General features: G+C 35.6%; 1 protein-coding gene and 2 long non-coding RNA genes across 3 annotated transcripts; 1 reads left to right on the top strand and 2 right to left on the bottom strand.

The window, feature by feature from the left end:
- Positions 1-48: 48 nt before the first annotated feature.
- LOC109106394 lies at positions 49-1,426 on the bottom strand. Its single transcript, XR_006156806.1, has 5 exons — positions 1,131-1,426; positions 726-817; positions 430-523; positions 210-338; positions 49-76 (listed from the first exon to the last, which is right to left on the bottom strand). It is a non-coding gene; the product is annotated as an uncharacterized LOC109106394 (long non-coding RNA).
- Positions 1,427-2,826: 1,400 nt separating this feature from the next.
- LOC122140092 lies at positions 2,827-4,261 on the bottom strand. Its single transcript, XR_006156805.1, has 2 exons — positions 3,664-4,261; positions 2,827-3,535 (listed from the first exon to the last, which is right to left on the bottom strand). It is a non-coding gene; the product is annotated as an uncharacterized LOC122140092 (long non-coding RNA).
- Positions 4,262-14,873: 10,612 nt separating this feature from the next.
- LOC109105734 (coiled-coil domain-containing protein 106-like) lies at positions 14,874-22,577 on the top strand. The gene is given in 10 exon segments (XM_042740782.1): positions 14,874-15,025; positions 15,414-15,536; positions 15,657-15,758; positions 17,631-17,816; positions 18,334-18,384; positions 19,843-20,073; positions 20,402-20,611; positions 20,705-20,872; positions 20,875-21,007; positions 21,773-22,577. Coding segments are annotated over 9 exon segments (1,161 nt in total). The 5' UTR covers positions 14,874-15,025; positions 15,414-15,481; the 3' UTR covers positions 21,798-22,577.
- Positions 22,578-25,539: the final 2,962 nt, after the last annotated feature.

The raw sequence follows: 25,539 nt of genomic DNA, 5'->3' as shown, positions 1-25,539 counted from the left end.
AACTTTTTGAAGTATCCAGACTGACATCCACACACGGTGTTATTTTGGGGTGTACATGGTGAAATCACCACCGCATCTGTCACAGAAGCAGTCAAAGAACAAAGAGTGAACATCTAAACAAAATCAAAGCAAAATATGTAAAATATATATGTAATTTAAATGTTAAATTCATTACAGAAGTCATGAAAGGAAATGAAACTGTATCATACGTCTCTTGGTGCATTTCTCGCATCTGAAGCAGTTTGGGAAATAGTTCATCTTGTCTAGGTATGTCCCATTCTCACATTCCTCACATTGAGATGACAAGACACTAGAGCATTCTCTCACCAACTTATACCCTGAAGAAAAATACATGACAGATGGAGAGATTAAACAGCTATTTTCCTGAAAAATTCAGATGGTATTAGTCAAATATTTCAGACAGTGTACCTGGAGCACATTTGTCACAGCAGAGCCCGTCGCTCCAGTATTCATTTGTAGAACAATCACTTCTTCTGCATAACCCTGACCCAAAGTCTACTGTCTGTGGAAAAGGGTAACAATTCATGCAGTTGAATTTATGGCTTGGTATTGCGCAGCTGGATGATATCATCACTGGTCTAACACTTGAAACTGTAGTTTAACCTCAAAACATCTGCCAAATATCTGTTGTGTGATTAATAACACAATTACGATGCACATATTTGTGAAATTTGAAATCTGCTCACTACTTTCCAATGACTTACCAATGATAACAAAATACACAGCAGGAGTTTCCAACTACGTAGTTGCCCTTGAATGTGAAACATGGTTCTTCTAATGCGTTCAGTCAACCCGTCTGAAAAAAGAAGAATATTTAAAAGTATATTTCAGTAAATAACTAAAATTATGAAAGCATAAAGACCAGTAAAGTATATATTTTCTTTGAATTGTGATATACAAATATATATATATATATATATATATATATATATATATATATATATATATATATATATATATATATTGTATAAGATAAATCTGGAAGTATATTTTTTATCCAGTTAAATGTTACATTCTGTGTGAGATAGTTGTATATAACTATCTCAATATAATATTGATATATGTGTAGAACTACAGAACAGAATACAAAGAAGAGCACGTGACTTTACCTCTGTTCCCTCCGGGATCTAGAGTCTCTCCTCAATGACTGTTTCCATCCAACTGAAAGAACGAATGGAATGGAAGTCCTAACAGGTTCTTATATAAGTCGAAAAATTACTCATCCTTTTACTACATAAACACAGAACTAAGTGAGGTACAGTGAATGTTGCAATGACAAAAGATTAAACCGGTCCAGTCAGATTTAGTCATCACTACGAGGAACTGAATTGGAAAACACCTTTCCCTTAAAAAGAGGAATTTCTGTCTCATGCCTGTAGTAATTTAAACAGAATAAAGAATATTACATTTAAACCTCTGTTCCACTAACATCTCTAATATATGGCTGATGAATTATCAACTAATTAAATACCAATTATTAAATTAATAAAGAGATGTATATAAATTATAAAATTTTATTTATTTTGAGCCCAAAGATGGTAATGCATTGTAATTGCCATACATTTTTATTTTTTTTTTTTTAAATATATATATATATATATACATTTGGGTCAAAAGGGAATGTACTAAACAAGCCATAAACCAAATGTGACTTATTCCAGGAAACTGATTTTAGAGGGAAGTTCATTTCTCTAGCGACATCACACAAGTTCCTGCTCAGAAATGATGACTTTTTGTCAAGGTTTATAGGTTGAAACTCTAAGTTATAAGAAAGTAGTCATTTGTTTCAAACTAAAGCCAGGTATGGAGGCATTGTGGACCATTGGTCTCATCATTTTCATGAAAATGTCAAATTTCATAGTTAAATGTCTTCCCTTCATGTGTGAATGAGATCTTCGTTGATAACGATGGACGAATCGCATGTATCTGCATTTTTTTATTAATTTGTGGATGAACTGCAAATACACTTAATCCTTTATTTTACTGATCAATCAATATAGTAACATAGCTTATAAACTGACATTAATATTTTTTTTTCTCTCCATTATCCAACATAAAACAGGATTTTTGCCATAGTGGCTTTCACACTGAAGATAAAAGTATTACGGCATGAATTGTGCTAAATGTGGACTATAACACACACACACACACACACACACACACACACACACACACACACACACACACACACACACACACACGCACACACACACACACACACACAATGTATTATAAACAAGTATGAATTTCTGTAAAGCTGCTTTGAAACAATGTGTATTGGAAAGGTTCTATACAAATAAAATGGACATCACAATGAAATGTCAAGATACGGCATCATTTTTTAAAGGGCAAAAAAGAAAAAAGAAAAAGAAAGAAATTCTCAGAACCACTTTTAAGTTCCGCAAAAGAAAGAGAAAGTCATACAGTTTTGGAACCACGTGGGTGAGTAAATGATGATGACTAATTTTCCTATTTTTGGCTGAAATATCCTTTTACACACAAGTCATCTTCTTACTCTAAAATATTACATTATTTACTAATTTCTGAACTATGCTGTTTGATGGAACTTCATGTTGGCACATATATATCTGTATTGGACTTTTTTGTCTGGAGGAAAGAATTGTAAAAATAGTAATCTTTAAAAAAAAAGAAAAAACATTCAAAGTTAAGATCTTGAACTCCTTTTGTACACCTTGAGGAGCGACCTTGCTCAATTCTATAAAACTTGCCAAGTAAGTAAAGATAGTAAGAAAGAAAGCAAACTAGACGAACTAGTAAAGATGACAAATGGAAAGAAAGTGCACGTGTTATCATAGGTCTCCACCCACTGGGGCTTGACTTTTGTTTTAAAACCAACGTTTAGTTACCATGACAATGCCAAAATACTATATAATTACTAAATCAGAATTATAATGACAGTATGCATCGCATCATCTGGATTAATTACTACGTCCAGACATCCTAAAAATAGTGCATTTATGCATTCTTTGTATTCTTTGTGAAAATATCTATTGAATGTTGCGTTAAGATCTGACAAAGAATGTTGTAGACAAATGACATCAACAGATGTGTAGTGCTTGGGCATTCAGGATGGTAGCACCCTTTTGTTTCCCAACTTGATGCTGTTCCCCCTTTTCATCATTTACTATTATGTAAAAGCCTTAACATGGACAGGTGCTAAAAAAGTTACTGCATAAAATATATTTTACTGTTGCATAAATAGAATTTTACAGTGTCAAGTCAAGTCTCATAATAATACATGGTTTTTGTCAGAGGTATTTGTTCATGCTGGAGGCAGAGCTGTGTTCTCTATCAATACTTTAGGGTAACATTCACATAATTACAGAGGAGAACTAAGGCTTCCCTGCTTATTTAGTTTTCAGTCATACAAAAACAGTCTTTTTAAAGGGCACACACTCCCATGAAATGCTATCAAAGAACTTTTTGCGGTATCTAGACTGACATCCACACACGGTGTTATTTTAGGGTGTCCATGGTGAAATCACCACCGCATCTGTCACAGAAGCAGTCAAAGAACAAAGAGTGAACATCTAAACAAAATCAACACTGCAAAATATACATAATTGAAATGTCTAATTTCAATTACAGAAGTCATGAAAGGAAAATGAAACTGTATTATACTTAGTCCATCTTGTCTAGGTATGTCCCTTCCGAACATTTCTCACACTAAGATGCCATGCCACTAGAACATTTTCTCATCAACTCATCCCATCTCATCCCTGAAGAAAAATACATGACAGAGATTAAACAGTCCATTCCTCTAAAAAAATTGTTGTGTACCTGGAGCACATTTGTCACAGCAGAGCCCGTCACTCCAGTATTCATTTGTAGAACAATCACTTCTGCTGCGTGGCCCTGACGCAAAGTCTACTGTCTGTGGAAAAGGGTAACAATTCATGCAGTTGAATTTATGGCTTGGTATTGCGCAGCTGGATGATGTCATCACTGGTCTAACACTCGAAACTGTAGTTTGACATCAAAATATCTTCCAAATATCTGTTGTGTGATTAATACAATCATTACGCACATATCTATAAAATGTTAAATCTGCTCACTAGTTTCCTATGACTCACCAATAATAGCAAAGAAATGCACAGCAGGAGTTTCCAACTAAAGTCATAAGGTTCAATTCTTTGAAATTGAGATTTATACATCATCTGAAAGCTGAATAAATAAGGTTTCCATTGATATGGTTTGTTAGGATAATACATTTTTTTCATATTTGGCCGAGATACAAGTATTTGAAAATCTGGAATCTGTGGGTGCAAAAAAAATTCAAAATATTGAGAAAGTTGCCTTATAAATCTGTCCAAAAGAAGTTCTTAGCAATCCATATTACTAATCAAAAATCAAAATATCTTCATGGAACATGATCTTTACTTAATATCCTAATAATTTTGACCCACACAACATATTTTTGGCTATTGCTATGTGTGACTAGTTTTGTGGTCCAGGGTCACATATTTTAGTACATAACTGAAATTCTGAAAGAATAAATTACCAGTTGAGTATATATTTTAATTGATACATATTCAGATAGTACAAATGTTTCAAAAACATTTATAATTAATCCTTTTTTCATGCAGTTTAATGTCACATTTTGAGATATAGTTGAATATAACTGTACCTTAATATAATATTAATTTATTTATTTGTAGAACTACGGAACTAACAAAAAGAAGAGCACATGAATTTGCCTCTGTCCTCCGGGTTAGAGTTGCTCCTAAATGATTGAAAGAATGAATGGAATGCAGGTCCTTATATGTTCTTATATTTTTGCTACATAACCACACAAGTAAGTTGAGTACAATAAATATTTTACTGATCAATCAATAAAGAAACAAAAGTTTATTAAGTGACATTAATATTTGTTCTCTCTCTGTTATCCAACATCAAATAGGGGTTTTGCCTGTGTGGCTTTCAGATACAGACTGAAGACAAAAGTATTATGGCATGAATTTCTATTATGGCAAAAGTATTATGGCATTATGTGCTAAATGTGGACTATAACCCGTTTTATAGTGTATTTTAAAGGTATTATAAACAACAATATGAACTTTTTTTTCACATTTTCTTAATGTAAAAAGGTTGAGTTTTTTAAGTGGCGCAAAAAAAAAAAAAAAATCTGAACCTCTTTTAAGTTCCACAGAAAAAGAGAAAGTCATACAGTTTTGGAACAACATGAGGGTGAATAAATGATTATCTTTTTGGCAGAAATATCCTTTTACACACAGACAACTTCACAGAAAATTCTGTTTCTACAGTATATTTAGTAGTAGCTTATCAGTGGTTAATGTACATATGGCAGAAATGTATGGAAAAATCAATTAAAGACGTAATCAAACAGACAATGAACATGATTAACAGCAATTATTATATGATGCAATCAAACTTATAGTAAAATGTGGTATAGTTCTGTATGTTGTCTCAGGGTTAGCATCATCTGAGGTCCTCTGAGGGGTTGGCATCATCTCTTCTCAGGTGTTCTGGATCCAGACTGGAGCTTGTGTAAATCCTAGTTACCACAGGATGTAAACCAAGTAAAATTAATATGTTTAACCCAAGCTAAAGAATAATAATAAGAATTTGATCAGATATAACTGCAGTCCAAGATTATGAGATGCATTATTTGAATGCGTGGTCAAAGAGATGTGTCTATAATCTAGATTTAAACAGAGAGAGTGTGTCTGAACCCCGAACATTATCAGGAACGCTAATCCAGAGTTTGTGAGCCAAATGTGAAAAAGCTCTACCTCATTTAGTGGACTTTGCTATCCTAGCTACTACCAAAAGTCCAGCATTTTGTGACCTTGAGTGTGATGGATTTTAGCGTGGTAGAAGACTAGTTAGGTACACAGGAGCTAAACCATTAAGAGCCTTATAGGCAAGTAATAATATTTTGTAACTGATACGGAACTAAATTGGTAGCCAATGCAGAGATTGTAAAATATATTTTCTTGACCTGGTAAGGACTTTAGCCGCTGCATTTTGGACTACCTGTAGCTTGTTTATTGAGGATGCAGAACAAACAACCTAGACGTGCATTACAATAGTCCAGTCTACGAGGTCATGAACTAGCTTTTCTGCATCAGAAACAGATAACATGTTTCATAGCTTGGCCATGTTTATAAGATGGAAGAATGCTGTTTTTTTTGTAACATGGGAAATATGATTTCAAAAGACAAGTTGCTGTCTAATATAAATTTTTGACAGTAGAGGAAAGTAACGGTACATCTGTCTAGTTGCAAATTCTAATCCAAGAGATTCTGTGTAATGTTTTTTGGTCCATTAAGTAATATCTCTGTCTTATCCGAATTTAATAGAAGAAAATTATTGGTCATCCAATCTTTACATTTTTAACACACTCTGTTAGCTTAGATAATTTAGAAGTTTCCTCTGGTCTCGTTGAGATTTATAGTTGAGTATCATCAGCATAAAGTGGAATCTAATACCATATTTTCTAATAATATTACCAAAGGGCAACGTGTATATTGAAAATAGCAGAGGACCTAGGACTGATCCTTGTGGATCTGCCATCTTCTTGATCTAAAATATTGCATTATTTGCTCATTTCTGAACTATGCTGTTTGATATAACAGCATGATGTCACTATTAATTGCATCATCAGTCTACACTCATTTGGGCTTGACTCAGAAGTTTAGTTACCATGAACATGCCAAAATACTATATAATTACTAAACCAGAATTATGACAGAATGCATCACCTGGATTAATTATTGCATCCAGACATCCAAAATATAGAAAATGTATGCATTCTTTGTGAAAATATCTACTGAATGTTGCAATAAGATCTGACGAAGAATATTTTAGATACGCATTACAAATGACATCAACAGACCTATAGTATGTGTGCATTTAGGAAGCAGCCTTTTATTTCCCAACTTGATGATGTTCCCCCTTTTCATAATTTGCTTTTATGTAAAAGTCTAACCATGAATAGTGGCAAAAGAAATTACAAATCTGTATTTTACTGTTGCATAAATAGTATGCTACAGTATTGCAGGTTTGCTTTTTTATAGTTTTGGTACAATTTTCACAAGCAAGTTGTACATTTCAAAACTCTTAGTACTCAGATCATCAGTACTCACAACTGATCATAAAAAATGCACTTTTTCAAACATCTCAGGTTTTTTTATTTGAAAAAGTACAAAACACTAAAATCACAAAAGTATCCCTTTCATAACATAAAATGTTTAATATCTGTAAACATTTAATTTATGGTAACTGCCTTTTGTAAGGCTATTACTAAACTTTCATTTCCTTTTCTTCTCATTTAGTTTAATACTGTAGGTGTCTGTCAGATTGATTAAAGAAGCATCTGAAAGAGGAAGACAGAAAGCATCAAATACAGCATTTACAGTATTCCATGTAAATGGAGATGAGAGCAGGAAAGTACCATATGTCAGAGTGAAGGAACAAAACTGTAGACTGTGTTACGAATAAGGTCAAATCTCTAGTCAAAGAGGATTTCAAAACCCATTCATAACAATAATCAGGGAGCCGATCAACAGACTCCCTGGAGTCCCCGCTCTCACTCCCAAGGCTTCAAAACACCAAAAACACTCTTTAAAGTGAAAAAGTGAATTTATTAAACAAAAGTAGATAAGGAGCAACATAAGCTTCAGGAGGGGGGAAGAGCCAAAACAAATAACAAAACAAAGCTAACTCATTTTAGAGATACTAACCTAGAATTAAAAGAAACTAAACAAAAGTACAAAAGCTTCCCTCCCTAATTATCATAACCAGGAGGAAAAACGAATAATAAAAGAAAGGCACCCACCTCCCTACCATGCTCCAATTAGGTAAGGATCAGGATTTAACAAAAAGAGTCATAACATAGCAAAAGATAGTGGTTTACAACAAAGGTCTCATAACAACCAGTTAACAAAACACTATGGGCACCATACTACATAGAAAACACATCTGTCTATCAGTCAAGGAAGCCATGAGAGCGGGGAGCCGTAGATCCATGGTTCAGGAGACTTAAATACAGCGCCAATCACTCCAGTCACCAATCAGGGCACTCGTTAGCAGCTCCACCTGTGAGTCATTGCAGTGAGAGTAACAAAAAGAGGGAGGAAGAAAAACACGCCAGGGAAAACTAGACCACAAATACACATCTTCCCCATAAACCACACAACCTACTACACTCCCACGTAACACCTCCCCACCAGAAAGATGCTAACAGGAAGTTTGTATCTGCTACACTGCACTACTGTAATTATTTTACACTTCAGCACCATAAACTCGAGACAGCGCATCCGCGACAATATTCTACGAGCCTCTTTTATGTCGGATATCCAAATTAAACTCTTGAATTATTAATGCCCAGCGCATTAAACGTTGATTCGAATTAGACATCCGAGCCAAAAAAAACAAGTGGGTTGTGGTCGGTAAATACACCACAATTGGAATGCCACTTGAAACTTCCACCTAAATACACCTCGACATGTTGCAACGCTAATAGCAACGCAAGAGCCTCTTTTTCGATGGTACTATATCTGCGTTGACATAACGTGAACTTTTTCGAGAAGTAACAAACTGGGTGATCAACCTCGAACTCACTCTCTTGAAGTAAAACCGCACCAGCTCCAGTAGCAGAGGCATCCACTTCCAACTTGAAAGAGCGTGCAAACTCTGGGGCTGCCAAAACAGGAGCATTACACAGCAAATCCTTAAAATCACAGAATTCGACAAATAACCACAAGGTACAGAAAACTCCTGTTCAATCTCATTTGCTCCCGCTGACACAACAGCGGCACTCGGCTTGACAATAAGAGCAGACTCGTCTTGCATATAAGACTTCAACATGTTAACATGAACCATCCGCAATTTCCTCCGACGTTCAGGCGTGCAAATCAAATAATTCGTATCACTCAACTTTTTCGTCACCCTAAAAGGACCTGAAAATCTTGGTTGTAAAGCAGACCCTGGCACTGACATTAACAGCAAAACAGAATCACCAGGCTGAAAAGAACGAGCAACACTCTTGCGGTCATAATGCTCCCTCATCTCAGTCTGTGACTCAGCCAAATTTATCTTCGCCATCTCACAAGCCCTACGAAGACGTTCACGAATAGAACTAACATACTCGGATACGAGAGCAAACGGTGTGTTATCAAGAACAAGTTGCTCGCGTAATAGCTTTAAAGGTCCCCGAACCGTATGTCCAAAAATGAGCTCCGCAGGACTAAACCCTAATGATTCTTGAACCGTTTCCCTTATCGCAAATAAAAGTAAAGGGAGATCATCAGCCCAGTCCTTACCAGCTTCTACACAGTGCGCCCACATCATTGATTTAAGCATCTGGTGAAATCTCTCTAGAGCTCCCTGCGACTATGGATGATATGCACTCGACACTACGTGATTAACGGAAATCCCTTTCAACACTTGCTCAAACACTTTAGATGTAAAATTTGTTCCCTGATCGGTCTGGATCACACGAGGTAACCCAAACGTTGAACAAAATTTAATCAACTCTTTAACAATGGTTTTTGCTTTGATGTTACGCAATGGTATTGCCTCTGGAAAACGAGTCGCCGCACACATTAACGTTAAGATATACTGAAAACCCGCTTTTCGATTTCGGCAGGGGCCCAACACAGTCTAGAATGAGTCGCTCGAATGGTTCTCCCATCACTGGAATAGGCTGCAAAGGAGCCGGACGAATTGTTTGATTGGGTTTACCAGCGAGTTGACACACGTGACATGAACGACAATGGTTTGACACAGCAGATCTTAAACCAGGCCAATAAAAATATTTAGCCACTCGCATGAATGTTTTAGTACTGCCTAAATGACCAGACAGGGGGTGGTCATGAGAAAGTTTAAGCACAGCCTTTCGATAACCAACAGGTAATACAATCTGGTACTCTGGACTTAATCCAGCCTCTTTTGCTTTACGAGACAGCCACTCACGCATTAAGATGCCCTTGGTCCCAGAAATACCGTACCCCATCAGCACTACCTCCTTCCCTTTTATTCTCCACGGCCTCAATACAGCACGTTAGAGAAGGGTCGGACTTTTGGGCTCTACCAAGTTGTTCTCTCCCCATTGTCAAAGATTCTTTCTCAGGAATCTCATCATCTGCATTACCCACACTGGAAACAACAGATAACCTTAACTCAGAGGGAGAATCTGGAGAAGCAAGAAAAGTGTCAGACAAATCAATCAGATCCTCATTTTTACGTGCCTGTGCACGAGTGACTGCACATACTGAAAATACTGAGGGGAATCGACTGGCAAGCTCCGCATCACAAACCGGAGTCTTAGCTACAATTGGGTGAGGAAAAACTTTAGCACCGGCCAGGTCATTTCCCAAGATTAAACTTACGCCCTCTACAGGCAATCTGGAACGTACCCCTATTTTTTTACCGGACCTGAAACCAAGATCAGAGGTCAAAAACACAGTATGAAGAGGAACTTTAACACAATTCAATTCGATTCCACGAACTAACACATCAGTTCCAGTGTACGTCACCTCTGAAAATGGTAATGCACTTTCCAGTATAAACGATTGGGCTGACCCCGTATCCCTCAAAATAGAGATTGAATTCCTCGTACCATCCAGAGAAACTGACACACTCCCTTTAAATACAAAGGGAGTAAATGCAGAATTGTCTGAAAAATTCTCAACACCAAACTCTCGCTCAAGAACAATATTAGCCACACTTTTAGGCTTAGAGGCAGCATTTCTATTCTTCCAGGCTTTACAATCAAACAATAAGATGATTTGGGTCTAGGCAATAAAAGCAAACTCTTTTATTCTCAACATTCTTGCTCTCTTCCTTACCCTTTACCGCAGAGCGCCCCATAGGTTTCGTTTGAGCGAGTGTACATCAAAGGTTTCTGCACACCTGAAAACATTGAAGTACCATGATTCGGGCCAACCGCAGAAGAAAATACAGTCTTATGTGTCAAAATATATTCATCCGCCAATACTGCAGCTTCTGAAAGGGACTTAACCTTTTGCTCATTTAGGTAAATCACTAAATTGTCTGAAAAACAATTTTTAAAGTCCTCCAACAGAATCAGTTCTTGAAATTGCTCAAACGTAGTTCGTTTTCGAAGCAGCGCACCACTTTTCTAACAGAGCTCTCTTATCGCGTGCAAACTGCACAAACGTTTGTTTAGCCGATTTAGTATAGTTACGAAACTTTTGCCTGTATGCTTCAGGTACAAGTTCATAAACCCGCAAAACAGCAGCTTTCACCAAATCATAATTAAGAGACTCCTCGATAGGCAAAGCAGAACACACTTCTTGCGCTTTTACCAACTAAACTGCATTGTAACATTAACCCCACATATCTTTCGGCCAGTTAAGTTTAGCAGCAATACGCTCAAATGCGATGAAATAAGCATCTGCTTCTGATTCTCGAAAAGGAGGCACAAGCTTAATATACTTACTGGGATCAAACAAATTAACAGCAGCAGGCTGAATAGGTGAAGGCATGCTTGCATGCACTGGAGTTACGACAGATGGACTAGCAGTAAACGCACGCTCTTTCCTTTTCCTTATGCACCATCTCTAACTCACGTAAATGCAACATAACGATTCTCATGTTCTTGCCGCTTTATCTGTAACTCCACTTCTTTTACTTTTAATAAGAGCAACAGATCTGATTGAGATGTCAGATCAGCTTTAGCAGTCTCACACACACTCTTCTCAATTTCACCATCAGCAGACTAAAAAAAACCTTGCTCAACCAGTTTAGCATAAACTTCAGCTTTAACTACCTGCTTAGGTGCAGAACTTACTACAGAAACCTTCAAAATTTCAGCAATCTGTATTAGATCTTTTTTTCGAAATGCGTCAAACTGCTGTATAGTGGGCTTTGACATAAATGATCCAACATCTAACTCCATTATTAGTGTTTCGTTACTGCTTTACACTAAATCAGCAAGACAAAAATAGGAGTAAATTTTACTCACCAAGACGACAGAAAATGGTACCACTTAGACTTGTTCGTTAACCACAAAAATTAACGAGCGGTCACTTCCACTTGTAGTCAAAACAAGAAAGAGAAATTCATTCATTAAATTAACACAAAAAACAAGCGGACGAGCCCCCATTTGTTACGAATAAGGTCAAATCTCTAGTCAAAGAGGATTTCAAAACCCATTCATAACAATAATCAGGGAGCCGATCAACAGACTCCCTGGAGTCCCCGCTCTCACTCCCAAGGCTTCAAAACACCAAAAGACACTCTTTAAAGTGAAAAAGTGAATTTATTAAACAAAAGTAGATAAGGAGCAACATAAGCTTCAGGAGGGGGAAGAGCCAAAACAAATAACAAAACAAAGCTAACTCATTTTAGAGATACTGACCTAGAATTAAAAGAAACTAAACAAAAGTACAAAAGCTTCCCTCCCTAATTATCATAACCAGGAGAAAACGAATAATAAAAGAAAGGCACCCACCTCCCTACCATGCTCCAATTAGGTAAGGATCAGGATTTAACAAAAAGAGTCATAACATAGCAGAAGATAGTGGTTTACAACAAAGGTCTCATAACAACCAGTTAACAAACACTATGGGCACCATACTACATAGAAAACACATCTGTCTATCAGTCAAGGAAGCCATGAGAGCGGGGAGCCGTAGATCCATGGTTCAGGAGACTTAAATACAGCGCCAATCACTCCAGTCACCAATCAGGGCACTCGTTAGCAGCTCCACCTGTGAGTCATTGCAGTGAGAGTAACAAAAGAGGGAGGAAGAAAAACACGCCAGGGAAAACTAGACCACAAATACACATCTTCCCCATAAACCACACAACCTACTACACTCCCACGTAACAACTGAGTCATATGGTACGGCGACACCATTTACATTATTAGCTGTTCTAGACGACAGCTCATGGCCGTGTCATATCTTAATCATTACACATTTTCATGACACACTGGTGTGGCATCAAACTGAAAGAAGATCATACTGTTGTTTCTGTAAATAAACCAAATGTCAATACATATTACAAAGATCTTGCATTTTAAAACAATGGTTATGGGGACTGAAAATGTTTCACCCAGACGTTTCATCCGTTATATACTATACTAATACACACAGTGTTGGGTAAGGGTAAAAAACAACGAATTATTAACTACTTAAACAGTGTAATTGGATTATTGTACTAATTACTCATCCATTTCATAAATTATTCTTGAACTGACCAAAGTATTTTAAAGGGAGAAGGTTTCACATTACATTTAAAATTAATGTTAAATCCACTATTGTTTCATATAGAATTGTTTTAGTCTATACAGTATTTAATGCAATTACTTATGGCTTATTTGGAGGAACTGATGAGGCTGACGGCAGACAGATGTGGTGACTGGAGTGTGCACAGGTGGTAGTCAGAGAGGATTATGGGAGATCTAGTGTGATTATGTGATAGGTATGGTGAATGGAGTTTGTGATCATGACAATAATGCATTACACACTTTAGAATATACTATACATTATATGGGTCTTTCCTGGGATTCAGTAATATCTCAGCTTGTTTTTCAAGCTGATCATTAAGCACATATAAAACGTCCATATCATCATTTTTAAAACACCTTTTATTCTCAACACCGTAACGGACAAATAGGATTGGTTTAAATAAGATTTTACACAGACGTATTATAAAATAATGTGACCCTCATAACAATTTAATGACAGGAAATTTAAATTTTATGATGACATTTACATTATTATGGGACTGAGGTTAAAAATAGACAGTTTTTGTAAAAATGTTTTCAGTTTAGATGTTTAACTAAACATAATTTTATTGTGTAAAATCATTAACATGTCAAGTGGTGAACAGCAAGAAATGCTTTCATTCTTAATTGTCTTCCTTATTCCTTATTTTCCAAAAATATTAATGGGGGTGGGATTATTTTAGTGCGTTGGGATTGCAGATTTTTGAATGTAGCTAAAATAAATTGATTGCAACCAGTTGCCTAATTTTTTTTTTTTTTTTTAGTAAATTCAATTTTTTTTTTCAGTGCGGTGGCTCAATGTTATATTTCTGCTGCTGTTGTGGGTGCTATTTCTGATGTAGGATGGATTTCAACGTTAAGTCTATTCATAACAAAAATATATGTTGTCATTATTTTGGTAAGAAACCATTACGATTTTATAGTTTTTTTTATTATTATTAAAATGATTGATATATGAAGTGAATAACTCAACCATGTCACAAGTTTACAACCCTGAAACACTGAGAAATATACATATATGTGACAGGGTGTGTGATGGGTTTGTGCATGGTTTTTAATAAAAAAAAAATAAGTACATAGTTATGGATTAAAATAAAATTTTGAAAAATAGTCATTTTCTATGTTAATTTTATGTGATGGCGTTGGGGTTGAATTCAGACTGAGTGACATAGAGTCTGTTTTTTATAAAATATCTTGCATATTTTTAGTAAAATATTTTTCACAAGAAAGAAACACAAATAAATACATTATTACCAAAAATTAGACTCTGGGCACATTTTGTTAAGTAGTTACAAATTCAGTGAATTGCCTTAGGGACAAGACAAAATGCTTGGTGTAAGACAGAAATAAGACGTTATTTTATGATTAAAAAAAATTATTTAAATGCAAGTGCAATATTTATATTCATTACAATGGACATACCAAAGTATTGTGAAAAGCTTTCACAATATAGATTTCAACACTTCATTTCTATAAACACGACTTTAAAATGTCTAGGGGACTGAAATATTACCGAACTTCAGGAATTACCAATATTACTACTGTACATTGTGTAACTTCAAAAAAAAAAAAAAAAAATTCAAGGCTTTTATTTTGAAGGTGCCATAATAGTCTCTTTCTTCACGTTGTTTTTAGCTCTGCTGCTGAAAGGAGATTTAATTGTTATTGTTAGCAGGCTGATTCTTCAGCAAACACACAAACAGATGAAAGTGCATTGAGACACGCTTCAGATACGTGACAGAAAAGCACGTTCACACAACGGTTTGTACGTGTTTTGTGTCATCACGTGATAGAAATACTCCGTTATTTTTTGGGTACATTCTGTATGGAACGGTTTAAAGATTAGCTAACGTAGTCAGATAGTCATCTCAGTGCAGTTAAAGAAATGGTGTATTATTCCTGCACCACTACACTAACCTTGAATAGCCTGATTAGTATTTTTGATATCAGGAAGAGTGCAGCTCATGTCATAACCTGTCTATGTAATTGTTTTGGTTGTGGATGGCTGGTGTTGGGGATGGTTGAAAGATAGTGACAGTCAAGTTTGCCAGTGTACGTGTAAAACTGTGCATGAGAGAAGACACGGAAGCTCGTCATCGGGCATGTTTTATGTACCTTCTGTGATATGTTGCCGCATGCGTGTCTGCAGAGAAATAAAGCAGATGGTGTGAGTATTTTGGGGCGACAGCCGCTCTCTGAGTCTGAACCGGCGGAAACATGAATGATGCGGATGCAGCCGCAAGGAAGCGCGCGAGTTCCCGAGAGCTCCACAGTGAGTGCATGCGCTTTAATAACACAGTCATAAATGCACTTTGGAGCTGATGACGTGATACCTGTGAATTTCCCAGAAAAGTAATGTCCATCCCACGTGTCTTTAATCATCTTTCTTCAGCTCCCAAGAATGAGGATGCCTTTGAAATCTCCATTCCTTTCGAAGACAACAACTTTGATCAGCAGGGAGGCTTCTACAACCAGAACGAGCACAACTTTGACGGTCAGTTCAGTTTATTATCATCATTACTTGGTATTATTAGAGTGTTTTAGCGAATGTTAAAAATGTTAAAATTTTGTCATTAATCACTTACCCCCATGTCGTTCCAAACCCGTAAAAGCTCTTTTTGTCTTCGGAACACAATTTAAGAAATTTTGGATGAAAACCGGGAGGCCTGTGTCTGTCCCATAGACTGCCAAGTAAATAACACTGTCAAGGTCCATAAAAGGTAGGAAAGTCGTCTTCAGAATACTCCATCTGCCATCAGGCGTGCAATCTGGGTTATATGAAGCGACTGGAACACTTTTTGTAAGCAAAGAAAACAAAATAACGACTTTATTCAACAATTCCTTTGTTCAACAGTCTCCTCTGTGTCTCTCGTTATCAGAGTGTATGCTCTTCTGTATCATCCGCGCCACAAGGATGCGCTGTTTTCTTTCAAATCAAAGCTAAATACACATAGAAACAGTGAATCCTTGTGGCGTGGATGATACAGAAGAGCACAAATTTTTTGAATTCAAAATTTTCATTTTGGAGTGGATTATCCCTTTAAAGGTTTTGTTCAACCAAAAATGAAAATTCTATCATTAACTCTCGTTCAAACAACAAAAAACTTTTCGTTTCACGAAACGATACCTCAATAACTAACGTTAAATTAGGCTATATTAGCTTCCACACTTACTAGCTTGAATTAAAACAATTATTAAAACATGTCGGGAAGGTTACTTTGGAAATGTAATAGGTTACAGATTACAGGTTACCCTATTTAAAATGTAAAAAATTACTTTATTAAAGTAATAATAAAACTGATGACATTTTATTACTTTTTGATTACTTTTCTAAATTTAAATGAATCATTTTTCAAACATGTAAACCAGGCAGGCTTAACCTTATAGTAGAACTCAACACTGATTAATGTCATTTTCGAAATCCTTCGTCACTTGAATTAAGATGATAATCTTTAATTTTAAAAGCACAGCCACCACAAAACATGACTTACTTCGAGATCAATTCTGAGGTTAAATACAGCTTTAAATCAATAACAAGAAATAGTTTAGTAGCTATGAGGTTTATCTGAAATCAAATTTGCCTTAGAAAAAAAAAGCCTTAGAAAAACAGTTAATTAAAAAAAAAAAAATTATATATATATATATATAAAGCATATACATAAACCCAAATAGGAAATAAAACGGTTATGGAATAAGCATGTGTGCTATTCTGTGTCCTAAACTCCTGAAAAATTGGTGTCTCATATTTTAGAAAAGTCAGTGCAATTTATGAAATAAGTCTATTAAATATGTCTGTGTTAAAATAAAAAATAAGATGTAACCCCCTTGTAATCCTTTAACATTTTCATAAGTAACTGTAATTTAACTACACATTTTTTTTAATCAGTAACTGTAACTGATTACAGATACATTTATTTTGTAATTAAATATTTATTCGTAATATTAATTTCATTGGTTCTTGCATATAAACCATGCATCGTTGAGCTTCCGTGTTTACCGTATTTGATGTGTGCTCTATGTACTGTATCTGCATTGATCGATGTTCATATATGAATAAAAGCTTAAATTATTGTTTATATAAAGCTATCGTGTCTCTTTAGAAAACTAGGATTTCAAAGACTTTTTTCCTATAGATTACTTTCATGATTTGTACTTTTGATGGCTGAAAGTTTTGGTTTCATATACTTTGAGTGTATGTGCAGAAATGATAAGAGAATATTCAGATTATCTTAATTTTTGTTGAACAGAAATTGTACGTGTTTGAAAGGACACTAAGGCGAGTAAATAAAGACAGGCTACGTTATAATTTTTTACTGAACTACGTATAGGTCAACATGTGATGATATTTGCTTGTGTTGTGATGCAGGTAGTGATCCACCAGCACCGAACAGCTCGTACCTGTTAATCACTAACCTGCGCACACAACTGCAGATCTCACTGGAGAAAAATTCATGGCTGCAGAAACGCATCGAGGACCTGGAGGAGGAGAGGGACTTCCTGCGCTGCCAGCTCGATCGGTTCATCTTCTCAACCAAGAGTCAGGAAAGTAACGGTGAGACGAAGACAGAACCAGAGGGAGAGAAGAGACAGAGAGTGAGCAAACACTGTGCTAATAGAGGATATTTAGTGCCACAAGAAAAAGTTAGTTGATGCAGTCAAAGGTGATTTGAGAAATAGTGGAATGTTTGGGAGAATTCCACCTTAGTTTGTGCCTCGTCAGTTTACATAGTTTCATTTGTCATGCATACATGCTTTGTGTAGTGAAAGGATTTCTTAAGTAAAATCAGTACTGAATAAATCTTATGTGTGCAAATTCAGTAAACAATCTAACAATCCAGCTACATTATGCTTCAGTTGTATGCTTATTAAATGTATTATGGACTTTGCTGCTACTGTTCACAGAAAGAAAGTTGATAAACAGTTTTATTTGAAAAAGATGTTCTTCTACATTCTCTTATGATCATGACTGCAGTAAATCATCAGATGACGCAGAAGTCAGGCTGGGTATTAATACAGATTTCCCAAAGACTGACAGGAATACAAAATCTGAGTTTCTCTTTTCCCTGCAGGTAATGATTCCAGGAGTTTTTCTTGGAGAAGGAGAAGAGAAAATGATCGCGGTAAAAACTTCTTTGACTTTGTACATTAGACTCATCGAATATTATATATCCTATTATAGTTTTTATTAATATTTTGAATTAACTTTTATTTTTATATTCTCAGCTTTCATTTTGGTTCAGTTTTTAGTCATTTTTATTAGTTTTTATTTTTTGTTTGTTTTTTTGTTTTAATCGTACTGTTTCAGTTTTAGTTCACATTAGCTTATTTATTTTCAGTTAGTAGTTTTAATGTTTTAAAGGGGTCATATGATGTTGCTAAAAAGAAAATTATTTTGTGTATTTGGTGTAATGCAATGTGTTTATGTGGTTTAAGGTTCAAAAAACACATTATTTTCCATATAATGTATATTATTGTTGCTCCTCTGTGCCCCGCCTTCTGAAACGCGTAGATTTTTACAAAGCTCATCGTTCTGAAAACCGAGGTGTGTTTTGATTGGCCAGCTATCAAGTGCATTGTGATTGGCCGAAAACCTCAAGCGTGTGACAGAAATGTTACGCCCCTTACCATACTGTGATGCCGTGAGGCATTTGTTGCATCCAGTGGGCACATACTGATTATAATGACCTTGTACTGTCTTTTTACGTGTTGTGTTGCATATTGCACTGCGTAAACATAAAGCCTTGTCACATTTGTGATCAGAGAAACAACAAACAACAAGCGCTACTCTACACTGCTCAAAACTCATGTTTGAATCATCATTGGCAGATTCTTTAAATATGTAAACATACTTACAGGCTGTGAGTCAGAAGCGCCAGACTGTCCTTGCAAAGTTGTTATTGCCCCACTTTATAGAAACAGACACCAGCATTGTAGGCTACTCTCACAGGAAACAGTCCTTGTCCTCCAAAAAATGCGCTGCACACATCTGAATATTTGGGTTTAATTGTGCTGGAACAGTGTTGTAAACACAACTTAACCACTGATTTTCTGTTTTGGAAGACCAAAAAAAGTATTTTTGCTTTCACAATGAAACAGCATCTCCACAACATGGCAGCGGCAACAATACTACAGCAAGAATAAAAGTTATGCCTTCTTTCCTTGCGTGAACATTTGGGCGGTCATTTATTTATTAGTTTTCGTGTAATATTTAGATTTGAGTTTATTTCAATTAATAAAATGTATAATAATAATTTGATTTAGTTATAATGAAGTGATAATATCATTGTGCAGAACATAAATAAATCCTAACTAAAAAAAATCGAAGATCACACTAAGTAAAATTAAGATTGGTTCATTCTAAAATAGAATTAGTCTGACCAGCCAGCAGTTAGCTAAAGGGTAATGAGTCTCATTTTTCAGATTCAAGTTAGACCAGTCTTTAATCATTTTTATGTAACTGACTGAAAAAAAATGTATGAGCAGTCTTAAGGAGAACAATCAGGAAACTAAATTGTAAAACTAGCCTAAGCCTGTTATGCAACTGGCCACAGAATTAACTTTAATCATTAACGTTGCAGATCAACAAGTGGAGAGCCAGCGTTCGGCCAACCGTCAGTCATTCCAGCAGAGGCCAACCCAACAGACTTCAGCCAATCCCAAGGCCCTGAGCTCTGTTCCTGGTCCAGTCAGTGCTCAGATAAATTCCTTGTATGCATCTCCCCACCCTCAGCCTCTTTTGCAGGGCCACGGTGGCGGCAGCACCAGCAGCAGCTGCAGTAGCAACAACAGGTCACGCAATGAACTGCAAGGTGGGTCAAAAATGTTTTTTAACCTGTATTTGCGCTATATTGTCATTTTGGTTTAAATATTTACTGTATGTCTACAATATTTACATTTAATCTAAGAAGCTAACTTTTTTTGAGTCACTATACTGTATATTTACCATACTTCCATGTGTGTTTTCATGAGTTTAATATTTTTCTAAAATATGATTAAAATGTAATTTTTTTTGTTATTGCCTTCTTAATGTTTTTGTGGAAGCCGTGATATATTTTTGCATGATTCTTTGATGAATCAAATTCAAAAGAACAGCATTTGAAATAGAATTTTTTGTAACTTTTTTTTATACTTACACAGAATCCCTCACTCTTCTGGGTGATGAAGAAGAGGATGAATACCTTGAGGATAGCTATCTTGAGGAAGAGGAAATGATGTCAGGAGAGGATGTGATAACAGAGAACATGTCACTTCGGAACATTGGCACAGCTGGAAGACCCACCGGCAGTCATCCAGCTCTGAAGAGAAGAAGGGTTTTTAGAATCGCCAGAGGGAGAGAAAGACAGAGAGGTGAGCATGACAGCGCGAGGAAACATGACAAGTGGTTTTCTTCTGTTTCTGATCTCTTTGTTCATCTTTCTCTCCTTATTGCTGTTGTTCTAGTGAAAGATGCAGCAGGTGTGCTGTTCCGCTATAAAAAGATCCTAGTTACATACCAGAGGTTGAAGAACATGTCCAAGGCCTTCCAGATCCACGGTGTAGATCGTAATACGGTGGCCTCTACCACACCCATTGCTGAGCTTCTGCTGGTGGCTCCAGAGAAGGTGGCTGAGTTGGCGAGTTTGACCCATCTAAAGAAAAGCTTCTGGACTACGCCCGGCGCTGTTATATCGCCCTCGACCCCCAGACTCTCAGCAAAGTGCAAGCTCTGAAGAAGAACAACCTCCTCCTGCCCATCTCATACAGGTATTAATAAATACATACATATATACATACATACAGATGCTTAGCATTCATTGTATTCCTGTTAAATTCCTTTTTACTCTTTGTCACTCTTCCAGGACATAGTCATTTTACACAATTAATAAACCAAGTAGTTAAAATTAACTGTTTAGATGTACTGTTTATTATTTATGTGTTTATGGACTATATTGGAAATTAAGTTTAAGCAATATATTCTTAAGAAATAGGTTCTCTAATAATAAATACTATATTTTTAGGATGCGCAGATATTAAAATTTGTGCCAATAGCAATAAGTTGAGTACTGTTTTTTTTTTTTTTTTTCAAAAATCGGTTGTTTTAAAATTTACAAATCAACTTTACATTTACAGGATGAAAAATAAAATGTATATTCATTTAGAAATTTGCTAAAGATTACATTTATCAATGTTAAAAACACTGTTGTGTGATCGTTAAAATTGTGATCTTAAAGACTAAATGTGTTAGATGACAGCACCGGTAATTGAAATGTAAAAATAGTTCAAATAAGCATGCATAATTAAGTATTCAAAATCATAAATATCCATTATGAACTGAGATACAGCTTAATGAAAGAGCTTTACTTTTATCAGTGGGTTGTGCAAATCATAATACCATTCTTACATAATCTGTTGCATTTGATTCGATGTGGAAATTTAGATAAAAACACATTCTTACATAAGGCAAAAAATCTTGTATTGACAAACACTTAAAAAAAAAACTGACCGTCAATTTTTTTTATGCTTCTCCAGGTTGAAAGGAACGGATAATCGATAATTGGAAGAATTAGCGGGGTGATTCTTATCCTGCTACTATACAGTGAAACCCTTTACTGTATTTTAATGTACCATATGACACACATCTCCCATTTCAACCTCCACTTTGTTTAGTTCAGATCCGCTGTACTCTGAACCAAGTGTATTATTCCCTCTGTTCACTCACTCATAAAGCTGCACACTTATGCTTTCAGGTTTGGTATTTTAAAAGAGAACTTATTTCTCAAACCCATTTTACACCATTCTTTCATAACAGACTTTTTAGTATCCCCTAATTGTTGCTCTGGTTACAGCTCAAGAATTTACACTTTAGTTTAGTTTCTGTGATGTGCAGCTCTATAGCAGATATTCTCTGTTGGGGTCATTAGATCCACTCAGCTGTCCCAAGCGTGTGTCCTGGTTCTCCGTATCTCATAGCACTTACTTGACAGACTGAAAGACTTTTGAAATTTAGGTTCTTCTAAAAAGTGGTGCACGCATAGACCCATGCACTCCTCCTTTTTTTAACACTGTGCTACTCTTCGCAAGCAGCACCTGTATGTTCTCATTAGAACCTCTTTGGATATGATTTGTGGAGTGTTCATGCATGTGTCTCACTTAATAATGGCCTGTCTCCTATTAGATGCCACTGACTGTTCAGCATGTGCAAAGTTTATATAGTGATAATACATGTTAAAACAGTTGCTAATAGTACTAGTCTAGTACAGCATAGTGAAGATGATAATGTTATGTGAGGGAGTGAGTGCAGAGATGTTCCTGTTCTACCTGGTGCTGAAGTATCGTGTGTTTCTCGTGTGTGTGTGTGTGTGTGTGTGTGTGTGTGTGTGTGTGTGTGTGTGTGTGTGTGTCTTTGACTTTGTGTGTTTGTCGGATTTATTTGTGTGGATGCATGTTGGGTGTTTGTTAATATGCAGCCTGCTTGAGATTAGACTATTCATGGCTCCTTTGAGCACATTTTGAAACCTCCAAGTGGCTAATAAAAAACACAATCACAATCTTCTTCCTCACCATCAGATCATGTTTGTGGGAACACTACAAAAAGTTTCAGTTTGTTAACATTAGTTAATATATTAGCTGTTGTAAACTAAAATGAACAGTATTACTATTGTTCAGTATTGATTTATTCCCATTTATACCCTAGTGAAAAATACATTACTTAAATGTTTCTAAAATACATTTATTTCATGCTAAGTATACCACATATACGTTTTTATTTATTCATGAACTTAATAAAAAATATCCTGCAATTGTACTTACGGTATACTTAAAGTCTGCTGAATTGGAACAACTAATTTTGTACTTAAAGAACTTTAATTGTCCGGAAGTAGTGCTGAGGTACGGTGGCCGAGGAGTGCAGAACAGATTACAATTCTGAAAACAAAATAACAATACAAATGTAAATGCAAATCTAAAAAACAAAATAACAATTCAGAAAACACAACAATTCAGAAAACATTATAACAAGTCAGAAAACACAACGACAAATCAGATAAACCGGAAGAGGTAGGTATAGTTTGAGACAGCAATTGGTTTGGGATTACTCACTGCTGACTGGACGTGACATTTGTCAATCAACGTATACAGAAAGAACCAGCTTAAGAACAGCAGAGTCATGGTAGAAAGTTCAGAGATGGTCTTAAAGTAGCTCAGTTTAAATGTATTGTATGAATTGTGCGTACTATGGATTAAACATACAGAGTGTCTATTTACACTTTGTACAAATAACCTGCCTTACTGGCAGTAAAATTAATCAGCCCCAGTGGCGCATGTGCCCTTGGCTTTGTGACGCAATTGTGACCCAGGTTTGATCCCACCTTTTGCTGAACTTATTTTTCTCCCTTTTCAAATCTCGTATTAGCAATGGATTCTTTTTACACTAATTGAAAATAGCAGTATTTTTAGCAATATGCTATTTACACTAAGTTCAAATACTTATTTAGACTATGTTAAAATAGCAGGAGTTTCTGCTATGTGTACTACTTGTTGCAAATAGTGGCAATTATCTGCACTGTGTAAATGATCATTTTAATTCAAATTATTAAATGGATGCCACCTTATTGGTACAATAAAGCCCTCCGTAAATCTACCCTAACCCTACCCTATACTTTATTTTCACCTTTTTGATTACTTCCTTAATTTTTATTGAAAATAAATGCCTCATATCTCGATGTGATACAAGATTTGAAAAGGGAGAAAAAAAAGTTCGGCAAAAAGGTGGGATCAAACCTGGGTCAATCGCATCAAAAAGCCAAGTGCACACGCTTAACCGCCTGCACCACTGGAGCTGATTAATTTCAGTTGCTAAAGTGTTGAAATATGTTGGAGAGCGGAATACATTTAAACTGAGCTACTTTAAGACCATCTCTGAACTTTCTACCACGACTCTGCTGAGCTGGTTCATTCTGTATACGTTGATTGACAGATGTCCCGTCCAGTCAGCGGTGAGTAATCCCAAACCAATGGTGCTATCTCAAACTATACCTACCTCTTCCAGTTTGTCTGATTTGTCGTTGTGTTTTCTGACTTGTCATTTTGTTTTCGGATTTGTCATTGTGTTTTCTGACTTGTTATAATGTTTTCTGAATTGTTGTTGTGTTTTCTGAATTATTTTGTTTTTTAGATTTGCATTTGCGTTTGTAATTTGTTATTTTGTTTTCAAAATTGTAATCTGTTCTGCACTTCTGGGCCACCGTACTGAGGTCTAACTAAAGAGATACTGAAGTACTGAATATACTAAAGTGGAACTATTGCAAGTATACTTTAGGTACACTATAAATATATCTTACATTTAAAGACCAATATTATTCAAAGATCATACAATCCTCAACAGTAGCGGTATTAAAACACATTTTAGGCTTAATATGAAGAAATGTGCATTGTGCACAAGTAGCACTCCGAATAAAAGTAATTCTAATTTTTATATCAGTTTAGGTCTCGAACAATAAGTCTCGAACAATACGTCAGTAAATATGTTAATTGATTTTAACTATACTTCACTACCTCTATACTATTTTAAATATCACTTTTTTACAAGGGTAATGCATTATTTATAAAACTTGAAATTCTAAAAGTGTATTAGTCTGTGTAGAAATTAACACTGACCTAAATTTAATTCTTTAAAATTATTCTTTTGTTAGTTCATGATACCTAATACATTAACTAATGTTAACAAATTGAACCTAATTGTGAAGTGTTACTGTATTTGCATCATCTTGTACTTTCTAATGTCCTTTTCCTGTCTGCTACTCTTGATTACGGGTCAGGGCTCAAGTAGATTTCAGTTTCACCTCAGGAACCAATCATTTGTGAATATTTCAAGTACAGTTTAGTTGATCACAAAATCATTTTCCACTGTTGTGTTTTTTTATTTCCATATAGCCAAGAAGCTGTTTATATAGTCTGGTCTTTTCTGTCATAATTTAATGAAATGTTCATTGATTCTTCGTATTGTAAATCACACTAAAGCATTTGATTTCCTACTGAATCCTGTGCCACTTTACTCTTTCATACTGATTCTTCTTTCTTAAAGTCTTGCTACCTAACGGCCATCCCATAATTCTTGAAAGTGCACTTGATAAGACTAAAAACCCCATCTCCTAAACCATGAAATGTTCTTTCAGGAAACTAATTATCTGTTTATTTTTAAGGCATATTACATTTATATGCTAATCAGTTTGAACAGGAAGCAGAGATGGAATTACTCTGTGAAAACATAATACTTTTAGCTTTTATGTTAAAAACCT

This window comes from Cyprinus carpio, chromosome B16 (assembly GCF_018340385.1).
Source record: "Cyprinus carpio isolate SPL01 chromosome B16, ASM1834038v1, whole genome shotgun sequence".
In the NCBI taxonomy this organism is placed as follows: domain Eukaryota; kingdom Metazoa; phylum Chordata; class Actinopteri; order Cypriniformes; family Cyprinidae; genus Cyprinus; species Cyprinus carpio.
Note: the sequence above shows the minus strand (reverse complement) of the source record. Positions and strands in the feature narration are given on the sequence as shown.